Raw genomic sequence first — 22,469 nt, 5'->3', positions numbered from 1 at the left:
ATCAGAAATGTTTAGTGCCCGTGAGTTGCCTCATCTACCCTCTCGTCATGTTCTTGCTGTTTTAATGTAAATAATGATGTGCTGCTGATACTGTCTTTACTTGACTTTAGTTGTTACAAGCTTTGCCTGACAGGATGAAGAATTAAATAAATAAAGGAGCCTCCATGATAAATTCCGCATCCAACGACAGCACATTGCCACATAAACATGTCTCTCTCGTATGCCCGAGGCAAGTGAGTTAACTGACTATAAAAGTCCAGTTTCCACCCTTGCCGAACTAGGCTGGTATTATGGAGTTACATTTTGGCTGGACTAACGAGTCTATGCATAGTCCAATCAAAACCGCGCATCGAAATCGAAATCCGGTTCGTAGAGTGTCATGCAGATTTCGGTCGATTGCAGGATTTGCAAAGCATGTGCACCGCTAACTCGTTGTCAACAGATATTTTCTAAATCTTTTCATGTTTTTTATCAAGGTGCTCACGTGATTTGATGCACTTCGCGATGTAAGACTCGGTTTATCACAATAGATCTTGATTATCGATCAGATCGTCTTGACTTGGCGCCACCGTTTTGTTTGAAACAAATGCAAGCGATACGAGAGGTTGAATCTGATTGGTCAATAAGAGAGGCATAGAAAGGACATAACTCGTAATAGCCACTGGTGGCGCTACGATCGAGCCCAGGAATTCCAGCCTAGTTCGGCAAGGGTGGAAACTGGACTTTTAAAGTCAGTTAACTCGCTTGCCTCGGGAAGATGATGCCTGACCGCCTCCGTTGTCTAGTGGCAGAGCGGAAGGTCCGACCGCGTCATACCAAAAGACGTCAAAAGATGGGACTTGTTGTTACCCGCTAAAACAAGGACTGGTCTGCTCGGAGTGGGCTAGCACTATAAATCGGCATCAGTCCGGTCACTACAAGCACGCACGCACGCACGCACGCACGCACGCACGCACGCACGCACGCACACACACACACACACACACACACACACACATATCTTAACATACATGCAGATACAGTCAACCGAGCATAAACACGAACTTTCCTATTTGGCCGCAGCTGTCATTTGCGTATTGCATAAATAAAACCATCCCACTTGTATATATGTGAGTGAGTGAGTTGGGTTTAACGCCGCTTGTAACACTATTCCAGTTATATCGCGGCGTGTCACCCTAATGTGGGAGGAAACCCCCAAGTGATGCAGGTCCGAGACGTTTACCACTTCGATAAAACCCACGAGCACGGGTATGGTGCTGACAAACCTAGAAACATAATCGGGGCGAACCGGGATTCGAACCAACAATCATAGGTTTCTGGCGTGTCCAAGGGACGCAACTCTGCACAGCGAATCGCGGCGCCTTAGATGACTGGGCCACCCGTGCCCCCAAATTGTATATATGTATGTACAACACGACTGAAAAAGACTCCAAATGCATAAACATAATACCTCCGAGATCTGGACTTTACGGGCAGAATAGAAATACTGCAGCCTCATATTTTCTATCGTTCTTCCGTTCGTCCGTCCAATCATCAGTCAGTTAGACGGTGAATCTGTTCGCCAGACAGTGAGTCCGTCAATGAATAAGAAAGGTTTTTGTTTGTTTGTCTGTTGTTTAACGACGCACTCTAGCTATAATACGGCGGTCTGTAAATAATCACCTTTGGGCCAGACAATCAAGTGACTGACATCATGAGCTTCGATCGACGCAACTAGGATACGATGACATGCATCAACCAAGTCAGCGAGTCTGACCACCTGATCCCGTTAGTCGCCTCTTACGACAAGCATAGTCGACTTTTGCGGAAAACATGGGTTGCTGAAAACCTATTCTACCCCGGATCGTCATAGATCTGACTGAGACAACTGTGTGAAAGATACTTCACTGACCAAACAGGCATTCTTGGGTAGTGAAATGCATGGAGCTTGCATAAAAGTCAACTTTTGCATGGAATGCATGCCTTGCTGTAGCAGTTGCGTTTTTGTGACTTGATTCCATACATGTACTACAATATTAAAAACCAAACTTTACTTGTTTGAAAAATACACTTAGATATTGGGTGGGTGGGTGAGTTGGGTTTAACGCCGCTTTTAACATTATTCCAGTTATATCTCGGCGTGTCAGCTTAATGTGGGAGGAAAGCCTGAAGTGATGCAGGTCTTAGACGTTTACCACTGCGGTGAAACCCACGGGCACGGGTATGGTGCTGACAAACCTAGAAACATAATCGGGGCGAACCGGGATTCGAACCCACAATTATAGGTTTCTGGCGTGCCCAAGGGACGCAACTCTGCGAATCGCGGCGCCTTAGACGACTGGGCCACCCGTGCCCCCCACTCAGATTTTGGTGTCGCAGGAACTTTTGTTGTTGGGTATATATACCTACCTGACCTGTATTATGAATGAAAACAGTCAAACAATCTGCATCTGCAGATGATGTGAACTATAAAGAAATAATTTTATGATTTTATGACTTATTATAACCCGGATCTTCACGGGTCAAGTGTATTATAAGCGTTGATTTGTAAGCTAGTTTATTGTTCATCAGATTTAATATTTAACGACCCCATGTATGCAATAGGGTTTTTTTTCTTCTGCTTGAGCATATTCTCTTTATGTTTGTTTAATAGGAAGTACGGGTGACGGAGGTCTAAGGCAGCGGCACCATGAGGAATGATTGGGTGTAGTTTAGACTTCAGGATACCGTGTGGTGAATTTAACCAGGGGTATACTTTAAAAATATCCAAATAAATGTCAAAAATGTCTTTCAGGGATGTGTTCTTGGATTCGCCTTTGAAGAGTTAGTGAGTGATCATGAGTGAGTTGGGTTTAAAGCCGATTTTAACAGTATGACAGTTATATCGCGGCGTGTCAGCTTAATGTGGGAGGGAAGCCCGGTCTTTTTGCCAAAAGGAAAAGGAACACCTAAGTTACTCAGAAGAAAACAACATCTATATAAACAAACTCAGCTGGAACAACTGGAAACCTTTTTCATCAAAACAGGAACCAATTCTGGAAACTATTAAATAATATTAGAATTTATCTATCCTGATCCTGAGAAGCTAACAAGCCACTTCAGGAATATTTACAACACTAAAACAAAGAGATATGCATATATGTTACAGTCATAAAAGAAAACAGCTGGTGAAATTCTCACTTAAAACAATAAAAACAATTCAAGTCCAGGCGAAGATATCATAAGAATAATATCATCACTATATCTCTTATGAAGTGAAAACTGACAAGGGCATTTTGCAATCCTTTAACTCCAACAACGGGGTAAGACAAGGATCCGTTTTGTCTCCCACATTACATAAAAATATACCTCAATAGTCTTCCACTTTATATCAGATCTGAAAGTTATAATATACCACTTAATGGTTTAAACATTTGTCATGTCTTGCTTCCCAAATGACTCAGTACTATTTGCCGATTAAAAAACTGAATGATTTGCAAAGCATGTTTACCGCCAACTTGGCGTCGACAGATATTTTAATCTTAATGGCATGTTCTTAATTAAATTGCTCAAGCGATTTGATGCACTTCGGGAGATAAAAGGCCCGTACACCATACACGTTCAATAACAGCAGTCGTGGTGAATAGGTAACACTGCACATAAACTGACATGTATGGTTTGCTCCCTGTTGCGTCGGTATATCGCTGACAGTTTTCACGGTTCCTTTTCAATGTTTCATTGTGCATCCCGCATTTCCAATACAATAAACCTCTCCTGCCTTTTAAAGTCCGAGGGGCGGTCGGGTAGCCTAGTGGTTAAAGCGTTCGCTCGTCACGCCGAAGACCCGGGTTCGATTCCCGACATGGGTACAATGTGTGAAGCCCATTTCTGGTGTCCCCTGCCGTGATATAGCTGGAATATTGCTAAAAGCTGCGTAAAACCATACTCACTCACTCACTCATTTGAAATCCGATTGTATACATGAACCAATCACCGGGGCGTGGGAAGAAATCTCGAATGTGATGCACATAAATTCAGTAAATGATATATCTAAATCAAAATATAGATGTAAGCAGCAATGGCAGATTCCAAGTGTTGTGCGTACGAAAAAATATTTGGCCATATTAAAATCCTCAAATGGTTTGCTGGTACCAAGGCCGTAAAAGTAAGGCACTGCTTGCAGTATATCGCTCCAATAAAATTCGCTTATGCCAGAGTGTCCCAGGATGTTCTGTATCAATTTTGATCTCTTCCCTAATCGAATTCTCAAATGGTTTTCTAGTACAAACGCCGTCAAAAGTTAGGCACCGCTTGCGCTTACATAGCTGCTACGAAACTGGCGTGTGCCAGAGCATCCTTTGGTTGTTCATAACCCATTTCAGACCCGGACCACACACCGCGATTCGCCTTCATGCGAATACCTAAAATTAAAAGAAAGCCGCTTTCCTGCCAAAAATACCAATACAACACGTGGCTGTAATTCAAGGCGTATGGAATCAGTGTCATATTTCTTCACTTTTTTACCAAAAGCAGCAAGGCACTGTTGTTCACCAGGTGAAATCAAAGTTAGCTGAATCATATATGTAGAGACTTCCTCAGCCATCAAACCGCCTCCGTGGTCTAACGGTAGAGCGTCCGCCCGGAGAGCGGAAGGTCCGGGGTTCGATCCCCGATCGCGTCATACCAAAAGACGTTAAAAGATGGGACTTGTTGTTACCCTGTCTGGCGCTTGGCATTAAGGGACTAAAACAAGGACTGGTCGGCTCGGAGTCAGTATACTGTGTCTGAGTGGGGTATTCATGGTAAACTGCGACATGGTATCTCAGTGAGCTAGCACTATAAATCGGCATCAGACCGGACTAGTACAAGCAGCCACACACACAAATACACGTGCATGCACGTCGCTATATAAGTGCAATAATCTTGGACGCGACGTTAAACCCTATTTCACCTCACCTCCTCAGCCATCACGTTAGACTGGATTTATAACAAGGTTTATACCATACGAAAATTGTACCCTCAGTTTTACAGTAAACATATGCAGGACATATTAACGCATATGATAAATTGTTTCTGAGGGGTTACTAAAATGCCATCGTCATCACATGATGATACCTGAAATTGACCTACGATCATTTAATTTTCCATTTTATTCAAGTTGCAACTCGATCATCGAATTTTAAGAAACTAAAGCTTAATTCTTACTGTTAAAGACCCGATTTCTTTATTACAATTCGGAGCGACGTTTCTAACACCGTTATGAAGCAGGTGATAAACCGAGTATGGTTGACAAGCATATATACAGTTATGAGGCAGTGTTTACACAGTTGTGTAGATTGGGATGAAGTTACACTGGAGTAAGAAAGAATGTTACGTACACAAAAGGGTGACAAAACGAGCATCGATCTACGCAATTGGGATACGATGACTTGCATCAACCAAGTCAGAGAGCCTGACCACCCGATTGGTTAGTTGCCTTTTACGGCATGCATTGGTTGCTGAACACCTATTCTACCACGGATCTTCACGGGTCCGGCGGTCTGTACATAATCGAGTCTAGACAAGACAATCCAGCGATTGATATCATAAGCATCAATCCACGTAATTGGGATAAGGTGACAAGCATATACCAAGTTAGCGAGCCTGACCACCCGATCCCGTTAGTCACCTATTTGGACAAGCATAGACGCCCTTTACGGCAAGCATGGGTTGCTGAAGACATATTCTCACCCGGCACTAACAAACGTTAGATATAATAACAGTTTCATGGGGAAAAAAGGGTAGAAAATTAGGAATTGCAAGAAACACACGAGTTGAATTAATGGCGATCAGTTTTAGTATATATGGGTTACATGTGATGTATCATCTTAATGTTTCATAGGGCAGGTTAGCATTTAGACTCGGACAAGTGTCAAAGGCAATGATTATTAGTTCAAATAATAATTCAAAGATTATAGAAATAATACGAAGAAGTTGTTCCTTTACAAGACCGACGTACTGTCAGCTTATCTGGACTTGCCTAATATAAGGATAGAAGGACTATACATCAACAGATGTATCATTCAGTACAGACGTTGAGCAAGGCTAGTCAGCACCATGAGGCGAGAGTCCAGCTGTTTGTTTCTAGTAAGATGAGACCTGTGCCATGGTGAGTGGACATTGGCATGTCTGCTGACCATTGGCTAATGACTGCTGATGAACTGGTGATAGGTTTATTACTTAACAAGATCCTTTTGGATAGCAGCATTCCTTGCGAAATACACAGGAGTATATATGGCGTGCCACAACTGGCTGTTGTATATCTGTTAGTGACCATCGCAACACACTAAGTACGTCTGTTTTCTTCTTTCCTGTATACTATCATATCAGGCGTATCCTTACAGAAATACACCATTACTGCAGGATCAAGCGTGGAATGCGTCCAATAATCCGTACAATCAGCGAGCATATGAACGTATTTGTAGGGAATTTGCTATTTCTTCAAATAAAGATTGGCATCTGAATGGAATGAACCATGGTCTAGGTATTCCGTACAGTGACCCACACTCTGTTGAAGAAATCAGCGATGATTTAATGAACAGAGATCGGCTTCTAACGAGTGGAGAGACGATCGTATGAACTCAAAGGGTGGTGTTGCTTTCACTTTCACCGAAAATGCTTCGAAAAAAATAATTGTAAATAAATCAGAAGGTTTTACTTACCCTGGCGTTAAAAGAATTAATAATGACTCAATCAAAACTTTCTATGGGCTCTTGGTTGGGCTCAGTCACAAACACGCTCAAACATCATTGGTGCGGGGACAGCTTTCTATGCGCAAAAGCAGTTTACTGCAAACGTAAAGGATGCTATTTCATCAGCAGTTTATCTACCGTCGGCTATCAGGCCATACCAAGATGTACTCCAGTGTGCACGCTCTAAAGTAAACTATGTTTTGAATAGGCCTGTACATGTCCTTTACACAATCCCTATGTGGTGTAGGTGTGCCACTGCCTGTACCACCATCTCCAGTTAACGCAAGAGCCAAAGTTGATATAATAAATCCCAATGCGGTTAAAATACTGGTAATGGTTATCCCCTGTTCTCTGAACAATGTTTTAATTCTTTTGGTCAGTGTAGTGTCATTATTGAGGACTTGCTCAATAGTTTCTCGAATTCGACTGATTTGTGAAAGAAGTGCTTCTCTATAAGTAGAAGCTGCTTCCAAGCAGGATGATCTTTCGTCTTCTAAGATACGCAATCTTTCTGACGACGTCTACTGAATTCATCATCTGCCTCTGGGAGTTGTGTTTTCTCATAAGCTATATGCTTATCGAGTTCATGAAGAACCTTAGCAGTCTTTGCTGAAAGTTTTTCTTGTGAGTTGTCATCGTCTAGAAGACCTAGGTCATTATGAATAATGATGTTACCACCACGACGCCCAGCTATTGTAGACAAAGCTTGGGGCTCACGAGTACGATAATTCATAAGATCAATATCTGGAGAGCCACACAGTCGCAATATACCTTTACTATCTATCGTAAACTTGGAATAGTCACGGCCAATAGGAGTAACATATTTTTTGTCTTCTTTTATGGCATTGTAACAATCATTAACAGTCATTTGTAAAAGTTCCTCATTAAGATTTATTCCCTGTCCCTTAAAGCTGATTTCATCAGTCTCTCCTTCGACTGTAGTAGTATCAGTTAGGTTATCTAGATTAATATCATCCATTTTATATTTATTAAACATAATTTCAATATAAACAATGTCTTCGCAATATGGATTCGAAGTTAAATCCTCAACGTAGACTTTGGGATCCATTAGGAGTCAAGGCAACTCGCCAGTCTGTAACTATAACTAATAACCTGAGTACCATTCATCAGAATCAGACACTTCTTGTTCGCTTTCCTAATCTCGGTGCTCATGATGTGTTAGTTCCAGGAACTGCCCGACTATCATTTACATTAGTTTGACTTCTACTGATGTTAACAGGTAGGTTGTTCAGAACATAGGTCGTGCAATTGTAAAGAAGATCGAGATTAAACTTTGCGGTAAGGAGGTTTTGAGTATTGACGACAGCGATGTATATTTCTGTTACATCGATCTGTGGAGAACACCAATAGAACGGTAAAACTTACAGTATCAAGGTGTTGACACAAGCACTAATCGGAATCGAACGAGACTGCGTGTAGGTTCTGCTAGTGGTGATAATGCCATCGAAGAAGATAAGGCTGTTGCTGATGCATCAGTTAACCAATTCTATATTCCACTTGGCTTTGATAGTCACATGCCCTTCTATCAACCATCCGTAGGTGATAGGTTAAAATATGAACTCACTTTTAATGACTACCACAGAGTAATCAAAACAACTGATGAAGCTAGCCATTCAATTGACATCATATCACTGGAGTATGATATGAAAACAGATCCTGAATTATCGAGACAAATTCGTAACCAGCATACAGGAAGTTTAGCCAATTTGTATGATCGTGTGCTTCGCCAACGCAAGATCATCAGTGATAAAAGTAGTACGACGTGGAATATCAAGATGAATGTGCCCGCTAGATCATTAAAGGGTATTTTAATGTTGTTTGAGGACCCTTCTGAACCATTTTCCAGAGATACCGAGGCTCTCTATAACCCCAAGATTACAAAAGTAGAATTGACTATCAAGTGCGTGCCTGATTAAATATATAATGAAGGCATACGAGCATATCAACAGTGGGATGAGATTAAAAAAAGACATACCTATCAAGAGATTGGGTAATGATTGCTGTTGTTGTTGTTGTTTGTTGTTTAACGCCGCACTCAGAAGTATTCCAGCTATATGACGGCGATCTGTAAATAATCGAATCTGGACCAGACAATCAAGTAACTGACATCATGAGCATCGATCCACGCAACTGGGATACAATGACATGCATCAACCAAGTCAGCGAGCCTGACCACCCGATCCCGTCAGTCTTACTCAGGACAAGCATAGTCGCCTTTTACAGCAAGCATTGTTTGCTGAAGACATATTCTATCCCGGATCTTCACGGTACTTAATTTGGAAGGAGTACCTTGAAGAGACATGCTAAAGGTGATTTACAAACAAGCTGTTGAGACTAAATAAACTGACGTCGAAAGGAACTTTACCAACTGAAAACATAAATTTCAGACAAAGTATAAAAACAATTTCGATGAAGTCTATCTAAAACACATAACCTAAAAGCAAAAATAGTGTATGCAGAGAATGTTAATAGTCTGTTACATGTTTGAGAGATAACACGCGAAAAAGTGAAAAACACGTGCACCACGGACAACTGCAAATGCACGTGCGGGTAAGGGTATAAAACGATTGCAACGGTAAGTCAGACATCCACAGTGATAAAAAACACAAAAGAAATGCAACGACTCACAGCCGAACAACGTGAACGAGCCTTGGGTATGGTACAGATGGGAGCCACCCACGCCCATATTGCACGAACCTTCGGTTGATCCCGTGTTGCCGTTACCAACTTGATGCAACGTTACAGACAGACAGGGCGGACCGATGACAGGCCAAGAACAGGCAGACCCATGGTGACCACGCCCCATGATGACCGGTACTTGCGTACCTTGCACCTCCGAAATCGCTTCCTGACAGTGACGTCATCGGCGACAAATGCCTTAGGTCACAGGGTTAGTCGACAGACAGTGGCCAGGAGACTCAGGGCTCATGGAATCAGGGCTTTTACACCATACAGAGGACAGCTATTGACGACGCAACATCGTCGTCTGCGATTGAGATGGGCCCGGACTGTACGACGTTGGCAACGACGTGACTGGCAGAGGGTTGTCTTCACTGACGAAAGTCGATTCTGTATGTTTAGGGCTGATGGAAGACAACGTGTTTACCGCCGAAGGGGTGAACGAACGGCGGCGTTTTGCGTGCAGGAGGTTGTACCATATGGTGGAGGGAGTGTCATGGTGTGGGGAGGGATCTGTGGGCAGGAGAGGACACCGCTGGTCATCGTTGACGGAAGCTTGACAGCTCAGCGTTACATGGATAACATTCTTCGTCCAGTTGTCCTACCATTTCTCCAACAGCAGCCATGTGGTGTCATTTATCAGCATGACAATGCTAGAGCCCATACCGCCAGAATTGTCACTAACTTCCTCGCAGCCTACAACGTCAACGTCCTGCCATGGTCTGCACGCTCACCCAACATGTCCCCCATAGAACACCTCTGGGACTTGATGATCGTCGTGTTCGACAACGACCACACTCTCCAGCCAACCGGCAAGAACTGATCTTGGCCCTCCAAGAAGAATGGCGTCAAATCCCACGTGACCTCATTAGACGACTGACTTTTTCTCTGCGTCGAAGAGTTTTTGCGTGTATTGAGGCATTTGGTGGTCACACACGCTACTAATGACTTGTTATTGAACGTGTGCGATTGTTTATGTACTCTGCCTGAAGTCCATGATTCTGAAAGCTCGAGTTTTATACCGCAAACAACTTTGGGGGGCCCTGACGTCATTCTCGGTTGCGGTATGATTGTCATTTTCAGTGTTGATTATGTTGATATATTGATCTTCTCAATACACTTTACTTCAAGCATGTATGTTTTGTTGTTTTTGAGCAAGAGTGATTTCAAACTCTGGTAAGGTTTCTTTTGGACGTCAGTTTATATGACATCGGACGTGACTGCATCAGCTTGCTCTCTTTTATTTGTGGAAAGTCAAACAGGAATACTACAGAGCCAGTGATTCAGATTAAAGTAAAGGGCCTGATTGCACAGCAGTTTTCTTACCTGCACCACCAAGGTTAGGTTGACTGACATATCACAATTGAATTTCAACATTACGAATAATGTATCGCCGAGTTGCAGTCATCTTGTTAACTGAGGAAATTGATGGGAACCATTGATTACCCTGTTGTTTAAATTAATCCATGGTTCACATACACTCACGTGTGTATATATTATTGAGTATAAGTTTGATATCTACTAGGCTATAAGGTTACACACAACATTAGATGAAATTGAGTATGTGGCAGAAGGATCAAGGAGTCACTGTGGCTTATTATGTTCAATATTTAACTTATATTTGTAAATATTTAGTATGTTTAACAATGATTCAGAGTAATTGGTTTATCTTAATGCAAATCAATGTATGTGTAGCTTTGCTATCATATGGCATTGTTTGATGTAATAGTCGAAATCACCTTCGAGAGGAAAAGCAGAATGGTTGAGAAGTAGAAGCTTGTATACCTTCGATTGCTCCATAACGGAGCAATTTCCAACTCTGAAACACTCATATACGTATTAGATTTCCTTTTGGATTGATCTGCTGATAGCAGAATAGACCATCTCGTCATTAAGACGGCTATTAACATGACTATAGTTCTACCACATAGACGTGGTATTTTCAGTTGTAAAATGATATAGATCTGTGAACAGCAAGATGACAAAGTTGTGTTTTGATAATCTTGAGAGCATGTTCCTAAGTTTAATAACGTGCCTCATATTTGGTGTGGCTAATTGTCAGCTGCCAACAGATACGCCGGCGTATAGCTCGTTATTCTTCAAGAATATAGGCATCAAGTTATGTCAAATCAAATGTGTAAAAAACGGCCACTGCCGAGCTATTGAATACACTATTGCAACTCTAACCTGTCAACTATCAGAAATGGATCACACTACGCTTGCGAATGAGGCACATTACTTCGTTGGAACTACTGAGTTAGCAGATGTAAGTATGTGTGTGTTGTTTGTGATAAACGTTGTCTTTCCTCTGGTTGTCCTTGGGGCTATCATGATATCCGCTTATGTACAACATGAAGTCAACTTCTATTTAAGACGTGTACATTCGTTTACTAGCATTACCCTGAAACATTCGTTTACTAGCATTACCCAAACACAGTCAGTAAAGTTGGAGGAATATGTTTTCTTTCTCCGTGCAATATTTTACTCATGATACACGAAACACTGCAAAACTTGGATATTTTTATATCTGGTCCTAATTTTTATACATCTGTCCTGTCAATCTAAAAACGTCTTATATGGCATTGAAACTGCACTTTCTGGAATGATTTTTTATGAAGAGACAGAACACATATTACTGACATGGTTCGATCAGCATACATCCGGCATCAACAGAATCATAAGGTTTTTTTCTGAATCTTTCAGATGCTAGAGTCGTTAGTTTTAGTCTCTTCATGGATCATTTTTTGAAAAAAAACAATTGATCTTGGCAACCACAACATCCCTTTATGGCTCCTTTCTGCTCCATATTAATATTATAATTGGAAGCGCAGTGTGATGACACAAGATCTGTAAGACACCCTGTAAATATTGTGTACTATATATTCAGACGTGTAATAGGGCGGAAGTCAAATTATCTTTCTTTGTGAAAAGTATTGTTCAACTTTTGCTCAACCAAGCCGGAACTCCCCTGTATAAAAAATCATTTTAACCATGAAGTTATGGTGTTTGGATACAAGGAAACAGTTTCCAGTAACAGTTTGATCAGGCCCTGACGCCGTATGAGATTTGGACAGTGTAAATATTTTGTACTTTTTATTCAGACATGTATGGCGGATGTTTTAAGGGCCAGTCAAATCACCTTTAATTGTGAAAAGTATTGTTCGATTTTTGCTCAATCAAGCAGGAACGGAAAACTAGCTGTAGGTCCGGGTTATAGAATGGACCTTCAGTAACCCATGCTTATCGGCGACTGACGACGGGGATCGGTTGGTCAGTCTCGCCGACTCGGATGACACGTGCCATCGGTTCCTAGTTGCACAGATCGCTGCTCATGCTGTTGATCACTGGATTGTCTGGTCCAAGCTCGTTTATTGACAGACCACCGTCCTAGAGCTGGAATATTGCCGAGTGTGGCGTAAAACTAAATTCACTCACTCACTGATACCAATACATCTAAAAAAGTAATGTCATCATTTAAATGGTGAGTTTAAACGCGTATTTTACCCTTACAAGGACGAGTGCATTCCACACACCCTTCCTGTTATAAATGTGTCACTGTTTACAGTTCGGGCGAACATAACCCTATAGACATGTGTGCGGGCGAGTTCATTTATCAGAAATCTGTCATTTACGATGTGTTTATAAATATGAACTGCTAACCACGCTCATAGTCATGTTGCGTGTCGTGGTTAGAATCGTAATTGATCTATTGAAAGGTGTCATACATTCGTGTTCAGATATAGGTACAACATCTTCACGCACATACTTTCCTACATCATTCAAATGTATTAAATACCGGATACGTTTAATAGACACCAACTAAAGAAAAGTTTAATGAGGGGGAATACCCATATATATCCTCTCTGAAATAACTCCCTTTTAAAATAACAAATGTACAACACATCTTCCCTAACATATCATAAATACAGGACACTGGTCACACAATTTATGAATGGGAAGCTTCAGGCGAGGCTGTTATGTTAACATTAATTGTAAGGCCGGGGTAGTGTATGTTGACATTGTTATGGGCGGCCGGTCACTTAGTCTCTCTGCTATACATTAGCTCGTTCTTGCGCGTTAAATGTAAACTGCTAGCTTGCTGATTGCGTAGTCTTATCTATTTCGTCTATATTTTTTTTTCTATACAGGTTGTCTAACGTTCATGGTGTACAACGTGTAGACCGTATAAGATGAATTTGATCCAGCTAGACGTACATTTTTTTTTTCCTTACATTACCCGGCGTATATCATGTTGACACAACCCGTCTCTATGGTGGTATGGTCGTACTTTCAACACGCACCCTGCATTCATCGAACCAGGTCGCACGCTCTAGCGAGCGCGGTCAATTTGAAACGACTACGTGAGTTGTACACTAATTGTAATTTCTACTAACGCCTGAAATAAACGAAACCATTATGACCAATAAACAATTTGAAACGACGTGGTCACGTGAGTTGTCAAGCGCGCTCAATTCAAACTAGGCTGCTTGTCTATTCAGGGCAACACGCCACACGCATAGCCCTATTGAATACCCTTTACTTTTGTTTACTTACGAATTCTTTTCTGCCTTATAAACACACACACCTTTCATTCCCCCACACCTGTGACGCGCTGTCCCGGTAGGCTGGGGGACCCTTTCAAGCTCCCTCCACTTTTCCCTCCACCAAAACCAGCGTCTGCGCCCTCACTATATACTACTAACGTTATGCACGAAACTGCATACAGAAAGTGGCAAGACTTGGTGGTGGTAGCGTGATGATGAGGGCAGTCATCTCCTACACTGGTGGAACAGACTTGGTGCAAATTTTGGTGAACTTGACGACACAACGTTACACGTATGGGTCTCTTCGACCACAGGTCCTTCCCATTATGCAACAAGCGGCGATCATTTTCCAACAAGACAACGCCCGTCCTTACACGGCAAAACAGTTTTCTTTCAGGAATCACAATATCCAATGTCCTGTCATGGCCCTCCTGCTCTCCAGATTTCAACCCAATCATTTATGGGATGCACTGGATCCCCGACTGCGAGCACGCCAGCAGCAACCACAGAACCTCCGACAGTTTGCACAGGAACTGCAGGCAGGTAGAATGCCACAATTCGCCCCCGAACCGATCTTCTTCCATGACACAATGATTGCCGTAACGTTCACCCCGACGTCGGTTCACTCGTATCCGTCCATCGCTGTGGCTGAGGTGAAAACGAGACTCGTCAGTGAATAGAACGTCCCAACTGCTAACCCGTCCAGCGTAGACGTTGTCTGTACCACTGTAGACGTGTTTGACGGTGGTTTCCTGTCAAAATGGGACGCCTGGCGGGTCTTCTGGCGACATTCCTTGCACATCTGAGACGACGACGTACGGTTTGTGAAGATATTCGTCGAAGGCCAGGGATGCTTCTTGCAGTCACTGTTGCTGGCTGGAATCGATTTCGTAGGTGTGTTGTTCGAATCCAGTTGTCTTGTCGATTATTGGTTACGCGTGGCCTACCACTCCGAGGATGGTCTCTGACTGCATTCATCTGTTGCCAGCGTTGCCATAAACACTAAATGGTGTTTCTGTGGACGTTAAATTGTCTTGCAACATCACACATCACGTTGACTCGATCCTTCTTCAAGCATACCACTAATTTTCGGACAGGCGTGGCATTCCGTAAAGTTGAATAATTGCGTAATTTTGTTGTTTTTCTGAGTGGTTGTTGTCAGCACGATGCTAAACAATGCATGTGGAATCCCGTTAACGCACATGTTCTTATACCCATTCTTCGGTTGTGAAATGCATGGGGCTTCCATAAAAGTGAACTTTTGCATGGAATGCGTGCATTTTTGTAGCAGTTGCGTTTTTGTGACTTGATTCCACACATGTACTACAATATTGAAAAACAAACTTTACTTGTTTGAAAAATACACTAAAATATTGGTATCACAGGAACTTTTGCTGTTGAGTATATATATACATATATATAAACTCACTTTTGCGTTTCTGTTGTTGTTGTTTTGTTTTTTTTACAGAGTATATATTTGCCAGAGAAATAAACAGAAGGAATAATATGATCAAAACATGTGTCCTACTTACTCCTGTTTTAGGTCAGAGCTGGCTCCTGTCAATTGAAGACTTGCCCAAACATGACGTGCCTAGAGACTCGAACCAGCAGCACTGTGTGTGTGAAAGGTGAATATCGTCAAATGTTCACATGAATCACTGACTGACTGACTTACTGAGTATGGTTTTACGCCGCTTTTGGCAATATTCCAGCAATATCACGACGGGGGACACCAGAAATGGGCTTCACACATTGTACCACTCTCGGGAATCGAACCCGGATCTTCGGCGTGACGAGCGAACGCTTTCATCACTAGGCTACCCATCACGTGAATCAGGGAGTAATAGTTCATATTACACTTATGTGAGAGAGTTGGACGTGAAGTAATTCCTTAGGAAGAATCTTTACTTTCAAGCAACGGCTGACTGGTGATTTAATTTGATTGGCTTAAATGGTATGACGCCATGACTGATGACGTGATGACTGTGTCCTTGACTATATGTTCCTGTGTTGTTCACCTCAAAACTTTGGTTGACTTGTCTTTGCATGCCTTTTGTGACGGATACGCTCACGTTGTCTCATCACTATTTGATAGTGATATTGTCGTAACTGCTTTCGGGCGTCCAGAGCGACCCTAATACAGTTACTAAATGTATTGCCGTTCCTGGTCCTCGTGGTCAATTACGCCAAGACATTGCCACTCGCATTGTCCGCCGCGGCTCGACTCCGTCAAGGAGTGATTGGTCTAACGACACTTACTCCAAGTTGACTCTATCAGCATTCACGCACGCATAATAAAGAAACGCAACACCAGTTTTATACTCACATAGTTTAATTGACCACAAGGACCAGGAACGGCAATACATTTTGTAACTGTATTAGGGTCGCTCTGGACGCCCGAAAGCAGTTACGACAATATCAAATAATACTTGTGTAATCCAGTAAACTACGGTTATAACGAACACGCTTATAACGAACTGACGGATAAAACGAACTTACTTTTTGGTCCCGACTATTTGCTGTAGTTATGCTGTATATATGCTTATAACGAACTACGGTGATAACGAACTAAAATAAGTAGTCGCTTTGAGTTCGTTATAACCGTAGTTTACTGTTGTCGGAATAGCACAATGTTCTTTCTTATGATTATAGATCTAGAACAGGTTCCGTTGCATTATTTAACATGATTATGTAAGAAGTCACTCGGTTTTCGATCGAAAATAAAACATGAATTTCTATTCATATTTTATATGTAACTTTTGTAACAGACCAGTCAATTCCATCATAGACCCGTGAAGATCCGGGGTAGAATAGGTCTTCAGCAACCCATGCTTGCCGTAAAAGGCGACTATGTTTGTCGTAAAAGGCGACTAACGGGATCGGGTGGTCAGGCTCGCTGACTCGGTTGATGCATGTCATCGATCCCAATTGCGTGGATCGATGCTCATGATATTAATCACTGGATTGTCTGGTCCAGACTCGATTATTTACTGACCGCCGTCACATAGCTGAAATATTGCTGAGTGCGGTGTTAAACAACAAACCAACCAACCATTCCATCATAATGTAAACATACTATCCAAGAGTTCAAGAGTTCGTGCAGATGGCATATTCAGCAGTCTCTCCTCCCTAACAGTGAGTGAGTGTGTTTGATTTAACGCCACTTTGAACAGTATTCCAGTTATTTCAAAGCGTGTCAGCTTAATGAAGGAGGAAAGCCCGAAAGGATGCAGTTCTCAGACGTCGACGACTTTGGTGAAACCCAGGAGCTTGGGTATGGTGCTGACAAACCTAGAAACCGTGATTCGAGCCCACGATCTGGCGTGTCCATGGGACACCATCCCAATTGCTTCATATTTCTGTGAATGGATGCCTTTTCTGCTTTGTGTTAAGTTTATTTGAGTATTTCGTTGCTTTAGTGACTGTTAAAATCTCAACGAAATCAATATTTAAAATCAATGTTGTACAGCATCCGATATCGGCATCCACCATGAGGTGGGATAGTAAAACCAAGGTTTCAAAGTAATGGACAAAGGGCACGCACACACATCTAAAATCACGTTCAATGACACATCACATTAATAGCGTGTATGACCACCCCCTGCGCCAAGAGACGCCAAAACTCCCCCGCGCACAGAATCCTGATAATGGATTCAAGGTCTTCACAGTGGTTTTTTAAGGTACATGTCTTCAGATCCATACTCCTCTGAACCTACTGAATTAAATGCTTCCAAACTTCCAAGAATTATCTCGATTTTGGTTATCCTGTTTAGTTGTGGCCATATTGGATTTTTAATTTGGTATTTTTTTCTCATAAACTTTACTTTAAAGATCATCTCTGTTGAGGTTCTTCATAGAAAGTATGGAAAGTTTGCATAAAGTTATGGTGCCATATGGACCTCATTGTTTGTTCTTGAAGGCATGTAAAAAGTAACACCGATTTAAGTTATATTTGATTTTAGGAATTACCCAGATTTGAGTACAAATACTGAAGGAAGCGCATCATAAATATACGATTAACCCCCATTCACTGGCCTTCCAGAGACCCAAGAGCAATACCCAGTCTTGTTGCAAATGTCTTCGTCATGATGTATATTAGGCTTGAAGATCGAGGTTACAATTGGTCTTCAGCAGACCATGCTTGCCTGAAGAGGCGACTGTGCTTGTCGAAATAGGCTGATGGGATCGGGTGGTCAGACTCGCTGACTAGGTCTTTTGTTTCCCAATTGCCAAGTGCTCCGGTGCCTTACTTTTGATGGCTTTTGGTGATTCGAACATAGACGAGGTGAGAAATGGGGTTAGAACACCCGAGGACACCCTGGTATCGGCCAATTTCGTAGTGGCGATGTTCCCACAAGCGGTGTTTTACTTTTCACAGCGTTGTTACAAGCAAACCATTTGAAGATTCGAACATGGAGGAGATCGGAAATGAGATAAGAAAACCCAGGGACGCTCCGGTACACGCCAGTTTCGTAGCGGTGCCTTACTTTTGACGGCATTAGTACACGCAAACACTTTGAAGACGAGGTCGGAAATGGGTTTGAAACACAATGGGACACTCCGGCATCCGAAATTTCATAGCGGCGATGTCCACCAGTCTCAACTCAAGCGGAGTCGGAGTTGGTGTTGCCGTCTTGGGCGGACCCGTCCCCGCCATTCCCTTCACAAGCCGAGTCGGCGCCACCGTCCCAATCACAGCTGGGTTTCACGTCTGCACCGTGGCCAACACAAGCCGAGGCGGTGCGCCCGTCTCACGCAGATATGCTGCACCTGGCTGGGGCCCGCCCGTCTCAACCTGAGCCGAGTCGGCAGGGCTTGGATTCCTGTCTTTGGCTCCGTTTGAATTTTCCGCAGGTACGGTTGCTAACTCCATTCATTCATTCAAGTCACTGGAGCTCATTCGCTTAGCGCTAGTGGTATTGAATCTGTCGTGTTTTCTGTCGTCTGAGGCCCCACCACTGTGACAGCACCGCTTCTCGTCAGCTCAGTTCAAATTTTGTATGTTATGTATACTCACACGCAAAAGAAACGCAAGTGGTTTTAAGCAAATAGGTAACAAACACGGAATCATAAATTGATACGAGTATCGGACGTTTGGAAGCTGGAGAGTCTATCCAAGATGTTGCCCGTCATTTCAACGTTAACATAACCACAATTTACTGTCTCCTGCATCGATACAATGCTACACAGACCAGAGATGACCTTCCTCGGAGCGATCGTCCAAGGGTCACCACACCTCGACAAGATCGGCAGATTACCCGTCAACACCAGCGACATCCGTTCCTAACTGCAAGTGAAAGTGCTCGGCAGACCATAGGAACACATAATCGACACATTAGCCGGGACACTGTTATCCGACGTCTCCGTTCCAACAACCTCGGATGTCGTCGACCAGCACGTCGTCCTGTTCTTCAACCATGGCATCAACAAGCACGACTTCAGTGGGCACATGGTCATCGCAATTGTCGTCATCGTGAGTGGAGGCGTGTCATCTTCTCTGATGAAAGTCGCTTTTGTGTCTCCCATGCTGACGGAAGAGTCAGAATTTGGCGGCGTCGAGGTGATCGTTTCGCTGACAGAAACTTTGTGGAAAGGGATCTATGGGGTGGACCTAGCGTCATGATATGGGCAGGGATTAGACTTAATGCGAGACTTGGACCCATGTGCTTCTGAATGTTGGTCAAGGTCGGGGACACGGCATCACAGCTCAGCGGTATATCGACCAAGTGATCAGACCCCACGTTGTTCCATTTTTTGCACAACATCAACAACACATTTTCCAGCAGGACAACGCTCGTCCCCATGGTGCCAGAGCTACCATGGCCTTTCTGCAACAACACAACATCCGTGTTCTACCGTGGCCAGCCCTCAGCCCTTATCTGAACCCCATCGAACACTTGTGGGATGAGGTTCAAAGGCGTCTGCACAATGTGCGCCCAGTCCCTACAACTGCCGATGAACTTCGCACAGCTGCTCTGTATGTGTACAGGAGGATCCCTAGGGCCTTTACAAATCGTCTGATCCACTCAATGTACAGGAGATGTGTGGCAATGTTAATGGTGGTCACACCAGGTATTGACTGACGTTTTGGGTATTGACACGAAACTGTGTAAGCCCTTGAGAAAAAAACAATTATGTCATCTGCCTTTTAATCCATTAAACTGTCTTCAGTCAAATGTTTGTCAATCTTGCCCTATTAGTATTTCTTGTCTCTACTGTTGAAAATAAATAACATGTATACTGCATACTTGACTTGCGTTTCTTTTGCGTGTGAGTATAGATAGTTCCACAGAAATTCCATGGCCGTTTGTGCGTTTTTGCTTTCGTTTGTGCTTTCGTTTGTGCATACGTGTTACTTGCAGCCCGCCATTGCATCTTGCATATATATAGTAGTAGTAGTAGTAGTAGTAGTAGTAGTAGTAGTAGTAGTAGTACATCAAGGCATTTAGAATCAGCGTAATATTTCTTCACTTTTTTTACCAAAGCACCAAGGCACTGTTGCTCACCAGGTAAAATCAAAACAGTTGAATGATATATGTCACCAACCCATGCTTGCCGTAAAAGGCGACTATGCTTGTCGTAAAAAGCGACTAACGGGATCGGGTGGTCAGGCTCGCTGACTTGGTTGATGCATGTCATCGATCCCAATTGGGTGGATCGATGCTCATGATATCAATCGCTGGATTGTCTGGTCCAGACTCGATTATTTACAGACCGCCGTCATATAGCTGGAATATTGCTGAGTGCGGCGGTAAACAACAAACCAACCAAATGTAACAATTAAAATATGAAGCATTTATCGCGACGTAATACATTTTCTGGTTTTGAAATAGTGGCATCAATTCCATTCACTTCTTAAGTTCATTGTACGATTCCAACTGTTCTTGATTCACAATCAAAGAATAATGATCCAGGTATTCACGGAAAAGTGAGGGACTCCTGACCCACCTGTGGTACCCATCTCAAACACATGCAAAGACAAGTAACATCGTCAACAAATGATGATGCCTGAAATGGACCAACGCTCATTTCATCTTTCATTTCATTGACGCCCTGGCATAAATACTGAACTGTAGGAATTTGTCGTATAAAATATCTATAATTAATATATTATTTTTTAACACATGCATTACTTTTCTTGACATCGGATATTTCTTTTATTGTGCAAATGATGTGATGTCTTCCTACAGAAAAAGAGCTTCAAACGCAAGTGTATTCCGACAGTGATCTCCTTGATGCCTGTGAGAAGGGAGATTTGAGCCGAGTCAAATCCATTTTGTCTGATCCCCGGGCAAACATCAACTCAATGACGAAGGGCGATATGACAGCGGTGATGCTTGCAGCAGTGGAAGGACATAGAGAAGTGTTTGACCTACTCGTCAGAAAAGGTGCCGACTTGTCGTTATTGGATAATACAGATGCCAGCATCCTTCATTTGGCTTGTGAGGGAGGAAATATTGGGATAGTCAAGTATGTCCTCACACAAAACATTGTGGCCATCAACAGTCGGGATGAGGAAGGGACTACGCCAATAATGCTTGCAGCCTCTAACGGTGATAACGGTGTCTTTGACGTTCTTGTGGAGGCAGGTGCAGATCTATCCCTTCTGAATAATAACGAAGATGACATCCTTTATTTAGCCTGTGAAGGGGAAAATGTTGAGATAATCAAGTACCTACTGACACAGGGCATTGTGGACATCAACAGAAAACAGAATGGGTGCACGACAGTAATGGATGCAGCATTGGCCAAAAATAAGGAAGTGTTTGACTTATTTGTAAAAGAAGGGGCAGATCTATCACTATTGAGTGATGACAAAAACAACGTCCTTCATTTGGCCTGTTTTGGAGGAAATGTTGAGATAGTCAAGTCCCTCCTCACAAAGAACATTGTGGACATCAACAGTCAAGATGCCTATGGTCGCACCCCAGCAATGATTGCAGCACACAGGGGACATAAGGCTGTGTTTGACTTGCTTGTTAACAATGGGGCTGATCTGAGAATTGTCGATGATGTTGGTGATAACATCCTGAATATGGCCTGTGTTGGAGGAAATTTTGAGACAGTCAAGTATGTTATCGCACAAAACATTGTGGACATCAACAGTCAAGATGCCTATGGTCGCACCCCAGCAATGATTGCAGCACACAGAGGACATAAGGCTGTGCTTAGAATGCTTATCAAGAAAGGGGCCAATCACAAGTTGGTGTCAATGGTGAAACCGATCTTAAAACCCCCTGTCTATTGCTGATAGGTATTGCCTCAAGCAGAACAAAGTGACACCAGTGATGTTTGCTACATGGGGACAGGGCGTTGCCTTTTTTTTTATATACAAAGAAAGTAATTTATATATCCCAATTCGATAACGATAATCTGTTCTTGGCACGTAGAGTGAAGTGGTCAACTCCGAACAATGTTAAATTATATTATATATCTTTTCATTTGGTATCGTAGGTATTTCTCTCAAGAATTAGGATGAAGCGATGATGGCCAGCGAAACTATTGAAGTTCAGGGTATCTGAGAAGAAACACTGTA

General features: G+C 42.7%; 1 protein-coding gene across 1 annotated transcript; it reads left to right on the top strand.

Moving 5' to 3' along the window:
• The first annotated feature begins 18,483 nt into the window (after window positions 1–18,483).
• LOC124121988 (putative ankyrin repeat protein RF_0381) lies at window positions 18,484–22,184 on the top strand. Its single transcript, XM_046485128.2, has 2 exons — window positions 18,484–18,673; window positions 21,124–22,184. The coding sequence occupies exons 1-2, from the start codon at window positions 18,484–18,486 to the stop codon at window positions 22,182–22,184; spliced, it is 1,251 nt and encodes a 416-aa protein (XP_046341084.2).
• The last annotated feature ends 285 nt before the right edge of the window (window positions 22,185–22,469 follow it).

This window comes from Haliotis rufescens, unplaced genomic scaffold, assembly GCF_023055435.1.
Source record: "Haliotis rufescens isolate VD_foot unplaced genomic scaffold, xgHalRufe1.0.p SCAF_126, whole genome shotgun sequence".
NCBI classification, from domain to species: Eukaryota; Metazoa; Mollusca; class Gastropoda; order Lepetellida; family Haliotidae; genus Haliotis; species Haliotis rufescens.
Note: the sequence above shows the minus strand (reverse complement) of the source record. Positions and strands in the feature narration are given on the sequence as shown.

Excerpts from the sequence above, each read along its gene's own strand:
- LOC124121988 (XM_046485128.2), top strand. The coding sequence starts at position 18,484 with ATGGGACACTCCGGCATCCGAAATTTCATAGCGGCGATGTCCACCAGT. Across the intron at positions 18,674-21,123 it reads GGCCAACACAAGCCGAGGCG|AAAAAGAGCTTCAAACGCAA; the intron begins GTGCGCCCGTCT and ends GTCTTCCTACAG.